Source organism: Sturnus vulgaris, chromosome 6, assembly GCF_052056855.1.
Source record: "Sturnus vulgaris isolate bStuVul1 chromosome 6, bStuVul1.hap1, whole genome shotgun sequence".
Taxonomy (NCBI): Eukaryota; Metazoa; Chordata; class Aves; order Passeriformes; family Sturnidae; genus Sturnus; species Sturnus vulgaris.
Window position 1 is genome coordinate 39,077,051 of NC_142248.1, and position 18,345 is coordinate 39,095,395.

An 18,345-nucleotide genomic window follows, 5' to 3' on the forward strand; every position below is an offset into this window, starting at 1 on the left:
GGTATGTGATTGCATTCATGAAATACATCAATACAGAAACAATATATAGAAGAGTATTCATTTTCACTGTTCACTCAGTGATTTGAAGATCATGTAATATTCAGTCATCCTCTGAAGGGCAGAGAATCAGTGGTCACCATAAAGAAGTGGCAGATTTTTTGAAAATAAGGTGATGCTTAAAATAAGAAATTATTTTAACCCATAATTAAACAGAGGGATGACTGTGTAACAGGCAATTTCAGTGGTTTATTAGAACATTACTTTCTTAGACTCATTTTAGTGATCCTTGAGAATTAGAATAGTTAGAGAGTCTAACAGAAAAATTGCATCTCAAGTGGCTTAGACAAGAGTGTTTCTCAGGCAAGCGTTGTACACCAATTAAGTGTTCCTCTTAAACACCTTCAGGGGCAAGTGGAATGGGCAAGATTTTAAATCTTGTTTTGTCCATTAATGGTGGGAGTTTCTACAGGAAAAGGAAATGCAGTGCACAAAGGCTTGAAAAGAATAAAGAAACTAATTCCACATAAGCAGCACTGGGGTTTTTTTGTTTGTTTGGGGTGTGGTGTTTTTTGTTGTTGTTGTTGTTGTTGTTGTTTGTTTTGGTTTTGGGGTTTTTTTTTTGTTTTCTTTTGGTTTTTTTTAATTGTTAAACTCTGTTTCTCCCATGTGTGGCTCTGTGTGTGTGACTGTGCTGCCACCAAGTGGGGGCTGCTGTGATACAGAACAGCCCTGAAGGAAATCGAGCATCCTTCAAGTCAGCCTTGCCTGGGTGATGTTGTTTATTTGCAGAAGAATATATAGAGTACTAACATTTTAAAAGGAGCTGTTGTATTTTATTATTTGATTAGGCTTCAACAGCATTGCAAAGTCACTTGAACAAGTTTAAAGTAAGTAGCTTCAGGATTTCCATCTCAAAGGATATGTCACGCTGGAGAAAGAGGTGTTGCACAGTAGCTGTGTCTTTGTGGCTGTGAACCTGATCCAGCTAAGCTTTGTGGCTTTTGGGAGCTACTGCCATAAGAAAAACAGCCATGACTACTTATCAAGATTCACTTTATCTCCATATGCTCACCAACATTGAGCAGAATGAGATTTCACTCACCATAATTTTGTTTCTTCATTGAGCTTAAGGTGGAAATATTTAAATCTATAAATGATCAGATTAATGCTCTTAAAGTCTTCCAATAGTAATGATAAAGTGTACAAGACAAACTATACTGACAGGTGCTTCTAGAATCTGAAACAATGTGCATTGACTGTTATTCATAAGTCCCACCACAGCTGCAATGACACCTGATAGCAGTTTTAAATCAAAAGGAGATTTTTGCCATTCCATGTAATTAATTTTGTAATTTACTGCTGTGGGTTCTCATGGAAATAAAATACATGAACAAATAGAAAAATTATCTAGAACTCCAGGGAAGGCAGGTCTTCAATAACTGTTAAGGAACTTGTAATCCCTACCTTACTGAGTTCCAGAACTTCAGAAAATAGACTGAAGGAATGTCTATTTTTATCCTTGCCCACGTGTTTCCTTATGACAGGTGTATTGGTGGAGAACATTGTTCATGAATCCTTTTACAGAGAAGTAATGTACAGTTCCTTAACTGGTTCTTGGTAGTGCTGCAGAGAACTTGCTCTGTTCTGTCAGGAGAATCACATTGTCAGGATGAACAGCAAAAGGAAAAAGGATGTAACACAGATGGGAATTTCACAATTCCTTCCCCAAAAGGCGTGTGTAGGGATTAGGGTGCTTTGAATGAACCCATCTGGGTCCTGCTGAGCCTGTGGCCACTTGCACCATGACAGCTGTGCTCTCTGCAGGGAGTGCAAGTGAGGAACTCAAGGTGAGAGTGCGTGTCAGTGTGAAGTGTTCCATTTTCAGGCAAAACGGGATTGTCCTCTTTTTTAGCTATATGGAATTCTAGGAGGTACAGGTGAGTGCATGTAGATCCTGTAAAAGCTTTGACCTTTCCCAGCAGTGTTGTGCTGTTGTTGGCAGCTATTCCGAAACCTTGCCCATGGATTTTATGAGAGCTTTTGTTTACAGTGCAAAGAGAGAACTGAGTTACCAGGAAAAGGAAGGCCAGAGATGACATTTGAGTAATAAAGGGAGGGTGACTTCATGGACCACAGTGAGTGCAGTCTCAACAGGTTAAATTTAATGCCAGTCTAAAGAAGTGTTAGAAAAGCACCCACATGAATTAGGATAAAGTATGGAATCATGGTTTAAACCAGGATGCAGGTGTTGGGCACAGACTGCAGGAGTTACACTGACCTGGCAGAGTCGTTAGAATGTTTTTCAAGGACAGGAGTAACACAGAGCAGGGTTTGTCTACCTCACAGAAAGGGATAGAACTGAACAGAAAAATAAAAACCCATCATTAGTGTGTAGTTTGATTTGGAGTTTCTTTCTGGAGAAGAACCTTGAGAAAAGCAGATGAAACTCTGAAGAGGTTAGTAAATGAAAGAAACCTGAGGCAAAGACAGTATGTCTGAGATATATATTAATCCTCTGAAGGAGTGTTGAGGGAAAAGGCAAGCTCTGAGCTGATCTGGTGAATCTGTAGGAAGATAAATTGCTCTTTTCTTAGTCACTGAGCTACTTGGGTAGGTGTATTTGTCATCCCTGTCTGATGCTCCTATATTTAACTTTCACTCAAGCTCCCAGGAGTGTCTGTCTAATCTCCCGTCTTAAATGCTGTCAGGAAACAGAGGTGGCTGCTCCCTCTGCTGAGAGAGCTCTTCCCAGAGATCCCCCTTCAGGGGAGGGGAGTGACCCCCTTACATCGCTGTGAGTGCTGGGGAAATGCTGGCAGATGTTTCTTGGCACACGGATGAGATCGTGGATGTTTCTTGATCCCAGGGCAAGGGGCCAGAGAGCTGAGTTTGGGTGCTGGTGCTCAGTGAGCGCTACTGATGCTCACTGCTGAGACTGGTGAGAGGGAAAGGGGTTGAGGTGAGCTGGGCAGGAGCTGCACACACCATGAGCCTTCCTGAGGGGTCATGGCCTTCACTCCTTCAGCCCAGCAGTTCTCTCCTGCACTGGGAGCCACCCTGTGGAAAGAGAGAAGTGGTGTTGCCACATATTTCAGGGGAAAGAGGCAGATGAAGAGTATGGTTGAAATACTGGCATTCATTTCCTCCTGTGCCCCAAAAAGTGCAGAGGCTGCTTTTTGCTCTGAAAAACTGCAATCAAAACTTATTCACTCTTCAGGAGATCAGTTCATGACTTTTTCACATCATGTTGATGAAACTTGTCTCTAGGCCAGTCAGAGTGATGATCCCCAGGTGTTCCACAAACACACCAGTGTGATGGTTTTCTTTTCCCCTCCTGTATGTGTTCTTAATGCTACGTGGAGAACCATGGAGGAGTTTTAAATATTTCACTTGTCTCATTTTGTTTTCTTCCTAAACAGAGCATACAAGACTCAGGGGTACCTTTCTCAGTGTGTTTGAAGAAGGAAGGGTACAGCTGTTGGCAGTATTTCAGCATTTACAAAGCTCTTTGTTCTCTTTTTTGGTCTCTTAATAGCAAAAATCTAGAGTGCATAATCAGGAAATGACCAGCACAGAGGATGCATATGTATCTCGGGGGTATTTTCTTGATCTACCTTTAATAAGGGCAGAAAGGCCTTAAAAGACAGGAAAGTAGATAATATTTCATTAAAATTCTTGATATAGACAGTATCTTCCACAGCACATATTCAAGAGATCACAGAACATAACTGCAGGGAGTTCCTCTCTAGTTGAAGATGTTAGCTCTGTCTTTAACTACTTTTACTTGGTCTTGACAGCAGTTGTGTGTTTACCCTCCTCCTGCCCAACTTCCAGGTAAGATGGGAATTGAACAGGCAAGTTTACATCTGATTATTTTACACGTTCTCTAAGGAATAGATATTGCTTGAATTTTATATATAAAGGAAAACGATGTTCAAAATATGCTGGGGAAAACACAATGTGATTGCTGCTGATGGCAGTTCCTAAATTTAGAGTAGTTTCTGAAGCTAATACGTTTGTAGAGATGCTCCATAGGATGTCAGTGCTGCAGGATGAGGAATCCACCCAGGGATGCACAGTCTGTGATAACCTGGGAGCTTCCAGAGGATAGGCGAGTGCTTTTGGAAGGAATATTTCACACTTCCCAAATGGATGCTTTCAGCTGAAGGACAGGAACAACAGCAGAACAATCCATCTAGAGATGAATGTACAGTAGCAGTGTTGTAAAGCATCATATCCCAGACTGGAATCAGAATGGAGAGGACTACTTCCTTATATACTTCCTCTGTGCTTACGTGTGAGAAGGCATTCCCTCATGCTATTTGTCTTTATTTTCATATTAAAATGCAAATTTTAGTCTTAATTTTACTACTGCTAGTTTTCATGTTACTCTTTTTCAATTTATTTGTATTGAGACAGTTCTTTTTTTCTGTTTCTCTGCTGTAACAGTGTAGTCTCATGTGATTGTTTGACAACTGTCAGTCCAGTTACATTTAATTTAGATCTTCTAGAGCAGTTTCACACAGCTCTTGTATTTATCTCAGGCTAAGTATTGACCTACAGTCAACTTGAGTTGGCTCCCTTCTGATAAAAATTTTCCCAGATCAGGATCATTTCAATAACTACTTCTAATATATTCTGAATGAGTTTTTGTCTGAAGTAAATGAAAAAGCTTCCACAAATTTTTCTGAAACATAGATAATTATTTAGGGCCACATTATATGCTCCAGTTAAATGTCTATAGTTTGCAATAAAATATTTTTATTATATAATTTTTTCTTTACAGTCTCTCTCTAAACACAAATATTATCTGTGCAATCCCGTCATATGCTTTACTGCTTGATGCATGTAATGTGATGTGATAGTAGAAGACTTGACCAGAATAGCCAAGTATTTGAGGTATTGGACATGGTGTTCAGTTCTCTTGTTCTTTTTTATTTAGTGCTGGAGATTAAAAGGAGATATGTTGTATATTTTTGCATTTTGTAGAATAGTGATTTATGGGATTGGATTAAAAAGGAACCTTTGGGCTGGAGAGGCTGTTGGCACTAGCAAGCACTTACAGAAGTTTTGACTTGTTTGGTTTTCTCATAGATATTCAAAGAATGTTGGAGGCTGAGGGAAATTTGTCTAGGACTACCCTACAACGGTGGCTGCCATGTGGTTTTCTGCCATTTAGTGTTGGAAAAATTGATGCGAGGTAGGAGAGAAGTTGAAATTAGCAATTCTGCTTTTATTGCAATTCATAGGAAAGATCTTATTCCCTTGGATATAGCAAAGAAGCTGCATTTGACAATGCACCCCTTCTGTTTCAGAGAATTTCTGAGATACAAGATGGTTGAAAAATTACTCGCTGAACAAGCAGGAATATCTTAGAGCAGCAAAGCAACTTTCTGTCTCCCTGCCCACTCTCAGTTCTTAACAACTTGGTGTGATGGCTGTCATATTGTTCTAATAATTGTGATTGAAGCTTAAGCTCAGTCAGTACATTGAGTTGTTTAGGTTGGTATTTTGACTGAGTTCAAACAGAATGCAGAATTGATGAGCTAAGAAACTGATGAACCAGCATAATGAACACCATGTAGGGAAAAATAAAAAGTGTGATTAAGACAGCTATGAACAGAAGAAAAGGAACACTGCTTCCCAGTCTGTTCCTTGGAAGTGATTTCCCCAGAGCAGAGAGGAAGAACATCAGCAAGGTGAGATCACTGTGCCCAAGGGCACAGCAACCAGGCGTTTTTGGAGTCAATGAGTGAAGCATGAGCCAATCAGGCTGCAGAACCAAGGAAACAAGCCAGAGGCTACAGCATTTTTATTTCTAGGGGGGAGTGGTGGTGGAGAAATGACAATCCCAAAAAGCATCCAAGTGGGGTCAGCAGAATTGGACCAGTGATGCAGACCTCAGTGGATGGAAACACTCTCCTGTGGAGAGCAGTGTCTTCTCCCAACCACCTCCGTGCAGATAGGTTAGCTAATGCAGCTCGGCCAACAGATTGCTAGGAAAACTCTAAGAAATATATGTACCCACTCCAGCTCCCAAATCCCCTTCCAGGTAGATGATATTCCCTCCCACCTTGATATATGTGCATGATTTATCTTGCTTTAAGCAGAATTATTTTACCTGCAGCAGGCAAAGGGGGAACAGGTTTTCTTCTGGCTTGCTCCTTTCCTTTCTTGCTGATGTTTCCACTGTTCTAGAACATGACACTGAATTCTTTAAAGGAGGCCTGAGCTCATTCAGCATATATGGAGAGTCCATTGCTTCGTGAACAGCAGTTAAATACATCAGAGAAGTCATGTTGACAGACTGTGGGGCTGGTATCCAGCTGTTAGAGACCTGAACAAACTGGCTGTGAGGGCAGAAACTCTTTCCAACAAGTGCCATCAATATTCCTTCTCGTGTATGGGATGCTGTGAGGTACAGAATGTTAAGTACCACCTTCCTCTGTTAAGTGCCACTTTGCTATTCTGGTTCCAAAACTCTCTGCTTTAAAATTGCAGCAAGTCCAGAACTCATGTACATTAAGTCATCCAAGGCCATCATTCTTCTCTGCTTGCAAGGAAATCACTTATTGGTCATAGCTTTGCCAATTAAGTTTTCAGAGGTACTTTTGTTGCTTCCAAGCTTATGTTCTGAGATGCACAGCCTGGGTCTGTTTTTGAGCTATTAGAAATGATGCAATCAGTTCTTCCCTGGAAATAAAAGTTGTAAGCTTGAGTTTCTGCCCTCAGGTCATCTACTGCCTGTTGCATCATGCCAGGGAATGATGAACATCTCCATTGTGTTTCTTTTTCTATTGTCAATATCTCTTATATAGGTGTTATTTCTATGAATTCTGTTGTTGGTTTCTCTGGAAGTGGTACCACTTGGTCTTCTGTCCTTCACCCTTCTGTTTGTGCAATGAGTAATTTCTGGACATCATTGTGTAATTTACATGGGATCACTTCTCTAATCCAAGCATGCCATTCAGAATTCTGTATTCCAACATACAAAGTGATTATGAGGTGTATGCAGTTAACAGCATACAGTTTTGATTTTTTTAAAATAAAAAATACTTTTAATTGAAAAAATAAACTAAAAAACCAGTATGTAATACTTAAAAAAAAAAATAAATTCCAGAAACATTTTCAAAAGCTGATTATTCTGTGAAAGAAAGAGTTGAATTTCTGACCAACTCTAGTAATCCTGCTCAAATGGAACTTCAGTTTTGGTCTTTCTGGAGGGAGTCCCGCAGAACCTAAAATGGCCCTTTTGTTGAGTTTAAAACTCTTCATCACATTCTTTTCATGTGATCTTGATTACTTTTTTTACTCTGAGTAGCATAGAGAAAACAGCACAATGAATGAAGATGCCTTGAGATGTGTGCCAGAAATATATGAAGGAAGTGGAATGTGTTTATTTGATATATAACAGGAATTAGATGCAAATTTTTCATTCTTTTGGAAAAAGGGTTTCCCTGGAGCAAATGCACAATGTTTGTTTGTTTACTTTGAAAGTTTTGTTGTGGATGTGTCAATATACACAGTGTACTCCAGCAGCTGGAGTTACTGCACAGTTTGTTTCTGCCTTCAGGTACTGCTGGGTTTTGTTCAATAGCCTACAGTACAGATAAAAAAATATAAGTAGCAGCTGTGCAAAAAGGGCTTGGGGGTCCTATGGACAAATCATGTATGAGGCAGCAAAGGGTCCTTGCAGCGATGAAAGTGAAGGCTAAGCTGCACTGGCAGGACAATTACAGCCAGCACACACAGGGGAATGATTACTGCCCACTACTTGGCCCTTGTGAGACCACATCTGGAATTCTGTGCCACGTTTTGGGCCACTCAGACTACGAGAGATTGACAACTTTGTGGAAGAACATAAAATTTATTTCTGTTGGAGTACTAAGTTATAGAAATTGGAAGTAGAAGAAATTGCTTGGACTATCCCACGGCCCCTAATTTTACCTTGAAATTGAGTTACATTTCATTTAGAAGGTGCAGTGCAGGATACAAATTAAGTTCATATTACCAGGAGCCAAAAAAAATCCCTAGCACGTTCCTCCAGGAAGTATGTTCTTCCTTTGACGTACTGAGTAACTCAGGCGCTTCAGTCACATGTTTAAGCCTCAAGGTGCTTGTACAGCAGCTACTTCTCAGCTCATGCAGATCGTGCCTCCCAGCAGTCGCTGTCCCCAGTAAACGGCTCATTGGGTTTTAGCCCGTTCTTCGCATATTTTGCATTGCAGTTACCCAGTAATAACTAATCTCACGACAACAGACCCAAAGATTTATCAGATTTCCTTGAAAACAACTTCAGCCTCCTCACAGCTGATGTCCTACCGGATCCTCAGAAGAATCCATCTGGATGGAAGCTGAGGGTGCAGATTAGGACGCTGGAATGGAGAGGCAGGGGAGCTGCCCGCGCCAGGCTGCCAGTTTGGGGAGAGGCTGAGTAGGCAGGAGTCGCCTCTGAGGCCAGGTAAGCAGGGCCAGTTCACACCTTCTCGTCCTTGAAGGAAAAAGGGGACGACGCATGTGTTGTCGCCGGGCTGACCCTGAGCCCTGTGTTCCCTCTCTCCTCCCCGAGTCCAGAACGCGCTCTTCGTTTCTCCTTCAAGCATGAAGGGCTTTGACGTCCGCCCCGGCCAGCGCTGTCCGCAGCGCAAAGTGCAGGGGGCGGTGCCGGGGCTGCCCCTCACGGGCGCTGCCCCTCACGGGCGCTGCCCGCGCTCGGGCGGGCGGGCACGGCGGCTCTCCCCGCCCCCGGGGCAGCGGGAAGGGGCGGCCCCGCCGCCGCCCTCCCGCCCCTATAACTCCCCGTTGTCCGGGCGGCCGGGAGGTAGCGGATCCTGCGGCGCGGGATGGAGGCGGCGGCGGCGGCGGCGGCGGGACAGCCGCGCTCCCTGCTCAGAGCCCTGGCCGGGAGCCGGCCCCAGGAGCGCCCCGGCTGCACCCCGGCCTCCTCCGCCAAGGCCGATGCGCGGGTGCTGGTCATCAACACGGGCGGCACCATCGGCATGGTTCAGGACGTCAAGGGTGAGGGGCCGGCGGCGGGGGTGTCGGGGTGGCCGTGGGGAGCGGGGCCGGCCGCGAGGAGCGCGTCGGGGTTCGGCCGGGGCTGCCTGGGCACGGCGCGACCGCGGGGACCCGGCTGGTTCGCGGTGCGGCATCGCTGCTGCGAGAGGCTCTCTCTAATCCCCGGCTCCCGTCAGCTGCTTCACCCGGCAGCTCAGCTGATGGGCATCCTTGTGAGCGTCACAGCAGCAGCGGCGGCTTTTGGCAGGGACAACGTGTTTCCTGCAGCGTGCGTCCTTTCTGCCCTACCTCGCGCTCTGAAAATGAAACCAACGTAGTCGCACTAGTCATGCTGGCTGTTCTTAGCCCTAAATGAGCCACTGTCACCGGCCACCCAGAGACCGTGTGCTCGGCATTCCTGCTGGGAGGAGCGTGGGCCCCTGGAGCTGGTAGCTGTGACAAGGATTTTCCAGTGGTGACCTGGCAGGCGCAGCGGATGCAAGGGTGGCAGCTGCCAGGTGTCAGGATGAGCGAGATCGGATGCCTTGGGGCAGGTTTCTGCTGCTCTCCGACTCACTCTTGCCTTCATGACATCACTGAAGAGTTCTGCCTTGCTTTACCTTACCGGGAGAGGGGGAGACTGATGAAAAGACTAGATATGCCAATCTCTATTTCAGCAGCTGGAAAATGTTTACATCCAAAACTGAGTACTGAGATGTGTCAGTATAATGCCCGCATTTTATCTGAAGGCTTCTTAGGTACCTACAGGTATATGCAATGTGTTTTAGGTGCCCCTAAATGTCAGCAAATAGGTGCCCAAACTCACCTGACACCTTCACAGGCCCCCAATTCAGCAGCTGGTTGGAATGGCACCTAAGCACCCCTCGATCATCACTCAGTAGGCATAGATCCCAAGGGGCACTAGCAACATCAACTCATTAATGTGTCTGAGGAAAAAATGGATTTCAGTCGGGTCTGACTTGCTGTAGGGCTGTGTGCTTGCCAGAGTCGGATTAAAGGGAAACAAGGTAACATAAGGAGTGGGAGGAGTCCAGTTTTGATGAGTGAATGTTTAGTTTCTTTCCGCCTTTACTTGGAAGGCAGTGAAGCATCCCAGGGCTTCCACAGGATGTGTCTGTCTAGATTCAAAAGCATGGGTACTTGTGATCCCTACTACAGAGTTTTGTGCCCCTGCCTGAAATAATACTGTCTCTGCTTCTTATTTGTAGGATTAAAACACTTGGGGCTTCACCTTGGAGCTTCCTAGATTTGATTTATTTCAAATACATGTCCTTTCTTCTCAGGAGATGGTGATTAGCTGATCCTTATTATTATAGTAAAAACGTTATAAGATGTTCTTTGTTTTTTATGGCTGTCATCTTTATTTTTAATCTGTCAAAGTTGTAAAAAACGTCCGTATTTCAATGCCGTGTGCTGACTTGCATTTCTCAGTTCGCATTGTTTATACTAAAACAATATCCTACTTTTATTGCCTCAGCTTTTTAAATGCCTTTTTTAAGCGAATAAATTATAATCATGTGTCTCTTTCTTTTATGAATGAACTTTATAACTTCTTCTCATCTTGTATGTTGTTTTTTTTCTTTTGCTTAACAAGTGTCAATCATTAAAGCATGTGCAAACAGTCTAACAGTTATGATCCAATGATGCTGACTTGCAGCATCCTGGGGGGGAGGGGGTTGACCTGCTTTTCATACCCACATCTAGCTGCAGAGCAGCCAGAGTACCTCTTTCAGAATATTTGGCAGTCTTTAGTGTTCAGACATAAGCTAGTGAAAGGGCATGGGAAAGGCAGCATGCTTCAAGGGAAGATACAATAGATGCTCATTTCTTTTATTTATCAGTGGATGGAAAGCGCCTATTTACAACCCTTCCTAGGATTACAAGTGTTTTACTTCAAGCATGGTGAAGAGAAGTAGCTCATCTGGCAACTCCAGCACGTCTTGGAAATTCTTGTTGGAATTTCTGCATATTTATTTTCTACGTTACCTGTGCAGGAGTCATTTTCAGAGGATAAATAGTCTGTTTCAGTTTCTGTGTCTTGGATGACAACCAGACTCAGGTGCAGACTCTTTCAGTATTTATGGTTTTGCTGTCAAGCCACTCCAGTGCATTTTTAAAGTTTCTTACTCCTACTTATTTCCTCCTACATTAGTTTCTTTTGGCTTATCAGTAGCTCATTTCAGAAAGAGAACCTTATTGCACTCCAGAGTGAGGTTACTGTGATAGTGATCTTTCCATCAAGTTTGTGCTGGTGCCTTCAGGAAGATCTTTTCCTTGGGCATGTGGGCTAGCTCTTTTTCCTAGTTTTTACCTGTAATAGGGAAAAAAAACCCAACAAATCCAAGTAGCACTAAGGTAAATAGCCTTAGAAAGATCACCTATCTTTGAATAGTCTACTTAGGTAGCTTAGTTAATTTATGTGTCTTTTTTAGACGTACTAGATTGCCAAAGGACTGGCTGCTGTAGTCCAAACCTGCTTCTGTTTAAAATCTGTGTACCTCACTTCTGAAAGCTCCAAGTGATGTAGCTGCTGCAATTAATATTTTTTTTCTCCCTGTTCCCTGCAGCAGCACAGATTGTAGGATATCTTGTTTGGCAGGTAGCTATAACTGAATTATCTATAGCACCAGAAAAAGCAGAGGCCTGGGCTGTAGGTGAGACAGAACCATGATTGTACTCCTTGGCTACAGGTGCCTGTTTGCAATTCTGCCTTTGTCCACCTGCTCTGTGATGCCAGGGCTGGCCAGCTAACAAGGGACAGGACAGAAGTTGATGAGAGCTATTTGGACAAGTCACAAAGCTTGCCTCTTCTCTTCAGGGGTGAAATTGCTTCAAATACTTGGTCAACAAGCTTGGCTCACAAAAGCTGTTTTCCCTGTGTAATAAAGTAGAAGTGTTCTTAAAACCGTTGCACTTGAGGTCCCCTGTGTTTGCTTCTTGAAACTGTAAAGAAGAAATCACTGCTAGAAGTGGATGCATGTGAGGGGCTGTCTAGGTTGTAAGTGGGTCATCTTGGATACATCTGCAGAATGCCTTAAAAAACAAGGTTTACGTTCAGTGCAAGCAATTACAGAAAAATCCTGACAGATTTGTGATTAAGAGATGAGGAACTCCCGTTTAAAGAGAAGGGATTAAAGAATGTTAATGTACATCAGCTCTGCAGTTCCTGTGGCAAATACAAAAAATAAACAGTCTAATCCATTGTCAATATTCAGGGCAAGATGAGCACTGGACAAACAGAAGAATAATCAGAAAACACACAGGAAACGCTTGAAACTGGGCTGCATTTCCGAGCCAAAATGACTCAGTGCCCAAGCACGGCAGAAGTGGCCATTTGTGACTAAGCTAGGAACATCCTTAATAGGAAAAGCAGGGATTATAGCTGAATGAATGAAGTATCTAGGGCTTGAAAGTGTTTTAAGTATATTTTGTAAAACAAAGTATTCTGGCAGTAATCCAAATAAATCCACTCAAATGCTGTTGCTATCCTGTGAGGAAATTGGCTATGAAGAGGCCCCCTTCTTAATTTAAGGCAAGCCAGGAGGGAGAGCAGGGAGTTCTTAAGAATTTTTCATCAGCCTGTTAAGTAAATGAAAAAAGCCAGAAATACTATTAAAAATATTGTCTGCATTTTGACCATTTGAAATAAATCTTGCTGTTTGAAGATGAACCAAAAATAATTAAAGATGCTAACTTGGATGAGAATCATGTTTATATAAACAGAACTAGGAAATAGTAGAGAAGTCCCTGGCCTCAAATTAGAAATAACTAGAACTAACAGAAGTAGAATAATGAGGTTTAGTAGTTTGTTAGCCATGTAAACAGGTGATGTGAAACACTGAGATTAAACTGAACTTGACAGCAAAATCCTGAAGTCCAGAAGGAAGTACCTCTGCTAGAAGTTCCTTGTAAGAAAACTGACTTAAGAAGTCAGACTTCAGAAAAACAGGGTGGCTTCTGATTCTGGCTGCCAGGACTGCTGCTGTCATTCCTGAAACAGGGTGCTGGGAAGATGAGTTGTGGGTTAGGCTCACAGGTGAACTCAGTTCTATGATGCTGAGGACTGTAACATCACAACATTAGGTACCTTTCTGGCTAACAGAGAACAACATGCAGATTCCCTTTGAAATACCTGGTTGCAACCAGAACATCTGCAGGTCCACCAAACACTAAATATGTTCTTAAGCTAGTTTAAACTGTTTTAGGGTCTGTGCCACAGACAGACCCCATCATGGGCAGGGAGAAGGAGAGCAGAGTTTGAGATGCATCCACACTTTCAGCTTTTTCTCTTAAGAGGTTTATGCACCTTTTTACCTTTTGTCAGTTCAGATGTTCAGTCCTAAACTTGCTAGTGGAAAGTACCTAGTATATAGCACAACTTGATAGTACAGAAAGATGCTGGGTACCTTTTAAGCCTTCTGCTACTATTACTAAGTAGTAATAGTAATAGTTATGGCAAACATGAAAGAGAATGGTAGCTTTCTGCTAGTTGGATAAATTGGCTTCCTGTTCCTGCTTCTGATAAGTATTTGCAGACAAGCAACAATGAAAAATAGGTAAAAGCATAAATGTTTGATGTGGAGGAGATTTGAAACATTGTTTCTCTTAAATAAAGGATTTATCTATTTCAAGAAAATAATAACTGCATGAGTATTTATTAGCTATGTTAATTTTTCATGGTTTTAAGCTGGCAATAGATGGTTTAATTTGGAAGGATAGGCAGACTGCTTTGTAACTTGTCTTCCCTCCTTACCATGCCACTTGCTTCCTTCCATCCCTGCTCCTTTATTTACTTCCTTTATTCTTTGTTTTTAAGGGCTTGCTCCTGAGGCCAATAAATTAGTAAACAGCTTGAAAACGATGCCGATGCTGCACGATGAGTCATATGCCCAGGAAACAAAACTGAACAACTCCCATGAATTCCCAGAGAACACATTGGTGCTCCCGTAAGTACAGAAGGGTTAGGAAGTATCTTGTTATTTTTCAGGTAATTACATCTCTAGGCATTTGACATGAAGAATCTATAATGAGATTAACAAAAATGCTTGTATTAGTTTAAAAGAAAAAAGTTCACCATGTGATAAAAAAAAAAAAGTTTGATGTGATAAAAAATATGTCATATATTTGCAATGAAGTGCCTTAGAACTGCCTGAGAAATAACTTTTAAATTGGGCAACAAGTAACCATTCTGGGCAATCTATTCCTGGATTTTTATCTTTTTCTTTGTATATTAATTTGCTGTTGTGCAAACACACAAGTATTCTACATAAACTGAGAAACTATATACAGCTCCATGTGAATTATCTTCAGCATATGTCTAGAAAAGTAGCATGTAATTGATGCATCTGTAAATAGGCCTCATGCTTTAATTCTGCAGGCCTTCTGTTTTTAAAAGCCCTAAAAGCTGATTGTTTTTCCCAAATTTATGCAACATTATGATAATAAGCAATGGGCTTATAATTAATCTGCATTGCTACTTAACTGTTGGGCAATGATTAATAAGCTTATATGTTTTATTTAGTGGGCAGTATGCTAATTTGAAATATTCCCTAGCTGTGATGAATGACTGTAGCCCTGTAAACGTGTTAACTTTGCACAAAGGATGATTTTACACAGTTTTTCAAAAATAAATGGGACCATAGCTGGTTTTCTATAAGACTAAAAATGCATATTCAGTAATCTTTAAGGAGAAAACCAGGATATTTAAGAAAATAAAAGGTTTATTTTTTTTTCTACTTTGTATTGAAGTCTCTCTATAAAGCTTTTTAAAGTAGCCACTTAAAAGGCAAATAGCAGGAAAAGGAGTAAAGGAAAAATCTAATGGACACCTGGTGCAGTAGTATTTATGTGAATATACAGTTTGAGTTAAATATGATGCTTACACTAAGAAAAATGGAGCTCTATTATGACATGTTCCTAGAATAACTTCTAATTACTTAAGGGATTAGAAACATAACAGAACTACACTAATATACCTGTATGAGTCCTAAGTATACTTCTGGCATATCTTTCCCTGAAAGCCAGAAATGCTTAAAACAATCATTCACATCAAAATAACCTGAGGTTTAAAAACTAATCTTGTCTTGTTTTTCTGGCACCGCTGAATGCTGTTTCTGGAGGTTAGTTGTGGCAATTTGCCATCTTGCCTTTTGTGCTAGCCAAGTGATATTTTAACTAGATGATTGAGAAATATTGTGAGTTCCTGAGGAGAGAAAATTTTGTGAACTTTGTATATCGGTGTGTAACGCCAATATACGAGAAATGACAAGATCTCTTTTTAGAGAGAGGCATCAGAAGCTGAAGACAGGGCTGGTTTCTGTCATGTTTTATTTAAACAGTATATTCTCAGGAGAGCTTTCTTCTCAAAGATTTTCAGCTGACTTCTAAAGTTACTCTTAGCATGTGTAAATGTGATATTCAGCAAGGCAGTTTTTCATGTGAAGTCTGACTTCTTAGGTACAGGATGTCAGTTTAAACACGTTGTTTAAATGCTCTCTCTGCTGTATGCAACAGTCTTAGGGGCTTCATAGGGGGAATGAGTCTGCAGATTTTATTGGAAGTCTCAGGTGACTCAAAAAAGAGAAATACTACACCCAACTTCAAAAAGGATAGAAAGGAAGATCATGGGACCCACTGACCTGTCAACCTCCCCTCTGTGCATGGGAAACTCATGAAACAGATCTTTCTAGAAGCTCTGCTAAGGCACATAGAGGACAGGAAGGCGATTTCAGCTAGCACAGCTTTACCTGGACTTCTGTAAAACTTTTGGTGTGGTCCCCTACAACATCCTTCTCTCTAAATTGGAGAGAGATGGATTTGATGGGTGGACTGTTCAGTGGATGAAGAATTGATTAGATGGTTACAGCCAGAAGGGGGTGGTCAATGGCTCAGAGTCATGATGGACATTAGTGACTCTCTCAGGAGTCTATTTTGGGACCAGTGTTATTTAATATCTCCATTAATGACATGGATGGAGAGATCAAGGGCAGCTTCAGCAAACTTGTAGGTGACACCACAGAGTGATGCTGTTGACACACATGAAGGGTGGGATGCCATCCAGAGGCACCTGGACAAGCTCAAAATCTGGGCCCATGTGAATCTCACGAGGTTTAACAAGACCAAATGCTGATGCTGCACCTGGGTTAGAGCAACCCTGGTATCCATCCAGGCTGGGATGAACAGATGAGAGCAGTCTTGCCCAGAAAGACCTGGGGTCTGCTGGATGAGAGGCTGGACATGACCCAGCAATGTGCACTCACAGCCCAGAAACCACCCGTGTCTGCCTCCCAAGTTGTATTTATAATTAAATTAAATTTAGTTATTTATGCTTTAAACCACATCAAGTTCATCAAGTGATGAATTTCTAAACTAGGAATTTAATTTCTAGATTTAAGACATTTTTCACCTAGATTTGTGGGATGGGGAGAAAAAGTGTGAAAATTACTGATTTGAAGAAATAATCAGAAGTGATGAGATTATATTAATGCTAAGATTTTTTTCCAATTCTCTTTCTTCATAGTCTCTCTAAGCAAAACAAGAGAATTTTTTACACAATCCTTGAGCTCTCACCACTGCTTGATTCTTCCAACATGACACCAGATGACTGGGCCAAAATTGCAAAGAAACTTGAGGTACAGTGAGGTACATTTTTCACTTAAACAAAACTAGAAGTCTATCTAGTATGCTTAGGAAAATAAAACAATTTAGTAGAACTATACATATATATATTTCTTTCTTTAAATGTAAAGTACCTTAATTAGTGACTTGCAAAGTAAGAAGTACTGTGCTTGCAAAGTTTGCAGAATTTTTATTTCATTTGAAAATGTTGTAAACTCCTTAAAGTTGCATTGTTCTTCCAAGGATAAGCCATGCCATAATTCCATACAATAATATGTATAGAAAAAATTGCATCTGTGATTGAATAAGGTATATAATATGTAGATTGATGTGTCCTAAAACATCGACTTAAATTCACTGTCAAAAAATGTTGAATAAAATCCTTAGGTAACTTAGATGAAGGTTGCTCAGTTACATATCATTTGAGTATTCAGATAGCTTAATAGTTGGCTATAGAAAATAGTTGATATAGAAAATAATTTAATGACTTTATGCCTTTCTTACTCTGGGCACACATGGACTGGATTAGCTTTGGCTTTGCAACCACTAGAAAAAAATGCTACTTAGGGTTAGGTTTCCCACAGTGGAAAATGTTTAAAGCCCTAGAAATTTCTGCATATACAGATAAACTCATTACATCCTTCTCTAGAATAAAAAAATTAGCATTTCTGTGCTCCTGTCCCTTGTCTGAACTTAGCTGTGTGCTTTTAGAAAAAGTAAAACTGCAAAACACTTCAAATGCTTCACACCAGAAATCCATACATAGCTGACAGAAATAAATAACTGTGGGGCTATGAAGATACTTCTCTTCCACTCTGTGTTAGTGTGCTTTATAGTGTAAATTCTCTTCTTCCACCATGCTGTAGCAATGCGTGTGAACAGTTCAATAATGCAGGGAATGATGCTGAAGGTTCAGGTAACAGTCTTTCACCTTCAGGCTCTCTCATCCTGAAACCACCAAACTTGGGAGGTTGCTCATACTGTCAAATCCATCTTGCCCAGGCACAGAAGAGATGGAGCTGATGTGAGCATGGAAAGTGTCTAGGATGAGCAGCTGGAAAAAGCATAGGGCTGAGAGAAAGCAGCAATCCCATGCTGAACAGGAGAGAATTTACCTTTTTTTTCTTATTGGCATATTAATTTTATTACAAAAGAAGGTGGTTTCTTTTCTTGTACACAGGTTCTCTGTATGTCCAGTTTGTATAATCCAAATGAAGAGTGCTGAGAAGGCAAAAAAAGAAACCTTTTCTACTCTCCAGGTTGTGTACAGACACTGCCACTTTGTGTTCGTCTTGGACATATGCCTGCCACAGCTGTAGCATGCTGATGATTTTCCAGACTAAAACATTCCAAGATGTTTCTGTGAGATATCTCCTTAAATGGCATTCTTATCTTTTCCATTATGAAGCTTAAACCAAACTATGTTCTTTTGCATCTAATAAGGCTGAAAGAATTTGTGAGTGTGCTGATTTAGAGAGGACAGGTGGTTATTTCTGTGCTCTTGGCCCTTCTTGAAACATCCTTACGTTGTTGCTGCTTTAGTGAATGGTTGCAGCATGGTTTTTTCATCACATTGTAGTTTGGCCTGCAGAAAGACCTTGCAACACTGGCAGTTGTTGTGTTGGCTTAGTTGTTAGAAGAGATAAGCCCCTAAAACTTCCAGTACGTAGCAACAGGTAGACAGACATAAGTATAAGTGAAGAAATAGCA

General features: G+C 41.4%; 1 protein-coding gene across 1 annotated transcript in view; it reads left to right on the forward strand.

Annotated features, from left to right (window-relative positions):
- Positions 1-8,753: 8,753 nt before the first annotated feature.
- The window catches only part of ASPG (asparaginase), a 44,271-nt gene continuing 34,679 nt past the window's right edge, over positions 8,754-18,345 (forward strand). The window contains exons 1-3 of the mRNA XM_014871877.2: positions 8,754-9,018; positions 13,835-13,964; positions 16,538-16,649. Of these exons, the coding sequence (XP_014727363.2) occupies positions 8,844-9,018; positions 13,835-13,964; positions 16,538-16,649 (417 nt within the window). The 5' untranslated portion in view covers positions 8,754-8,843. The remainder of the gene's footprint in view (positions 9,019-13,834; positions 13,965-16,537; positions 16,650-18,345) is intronic.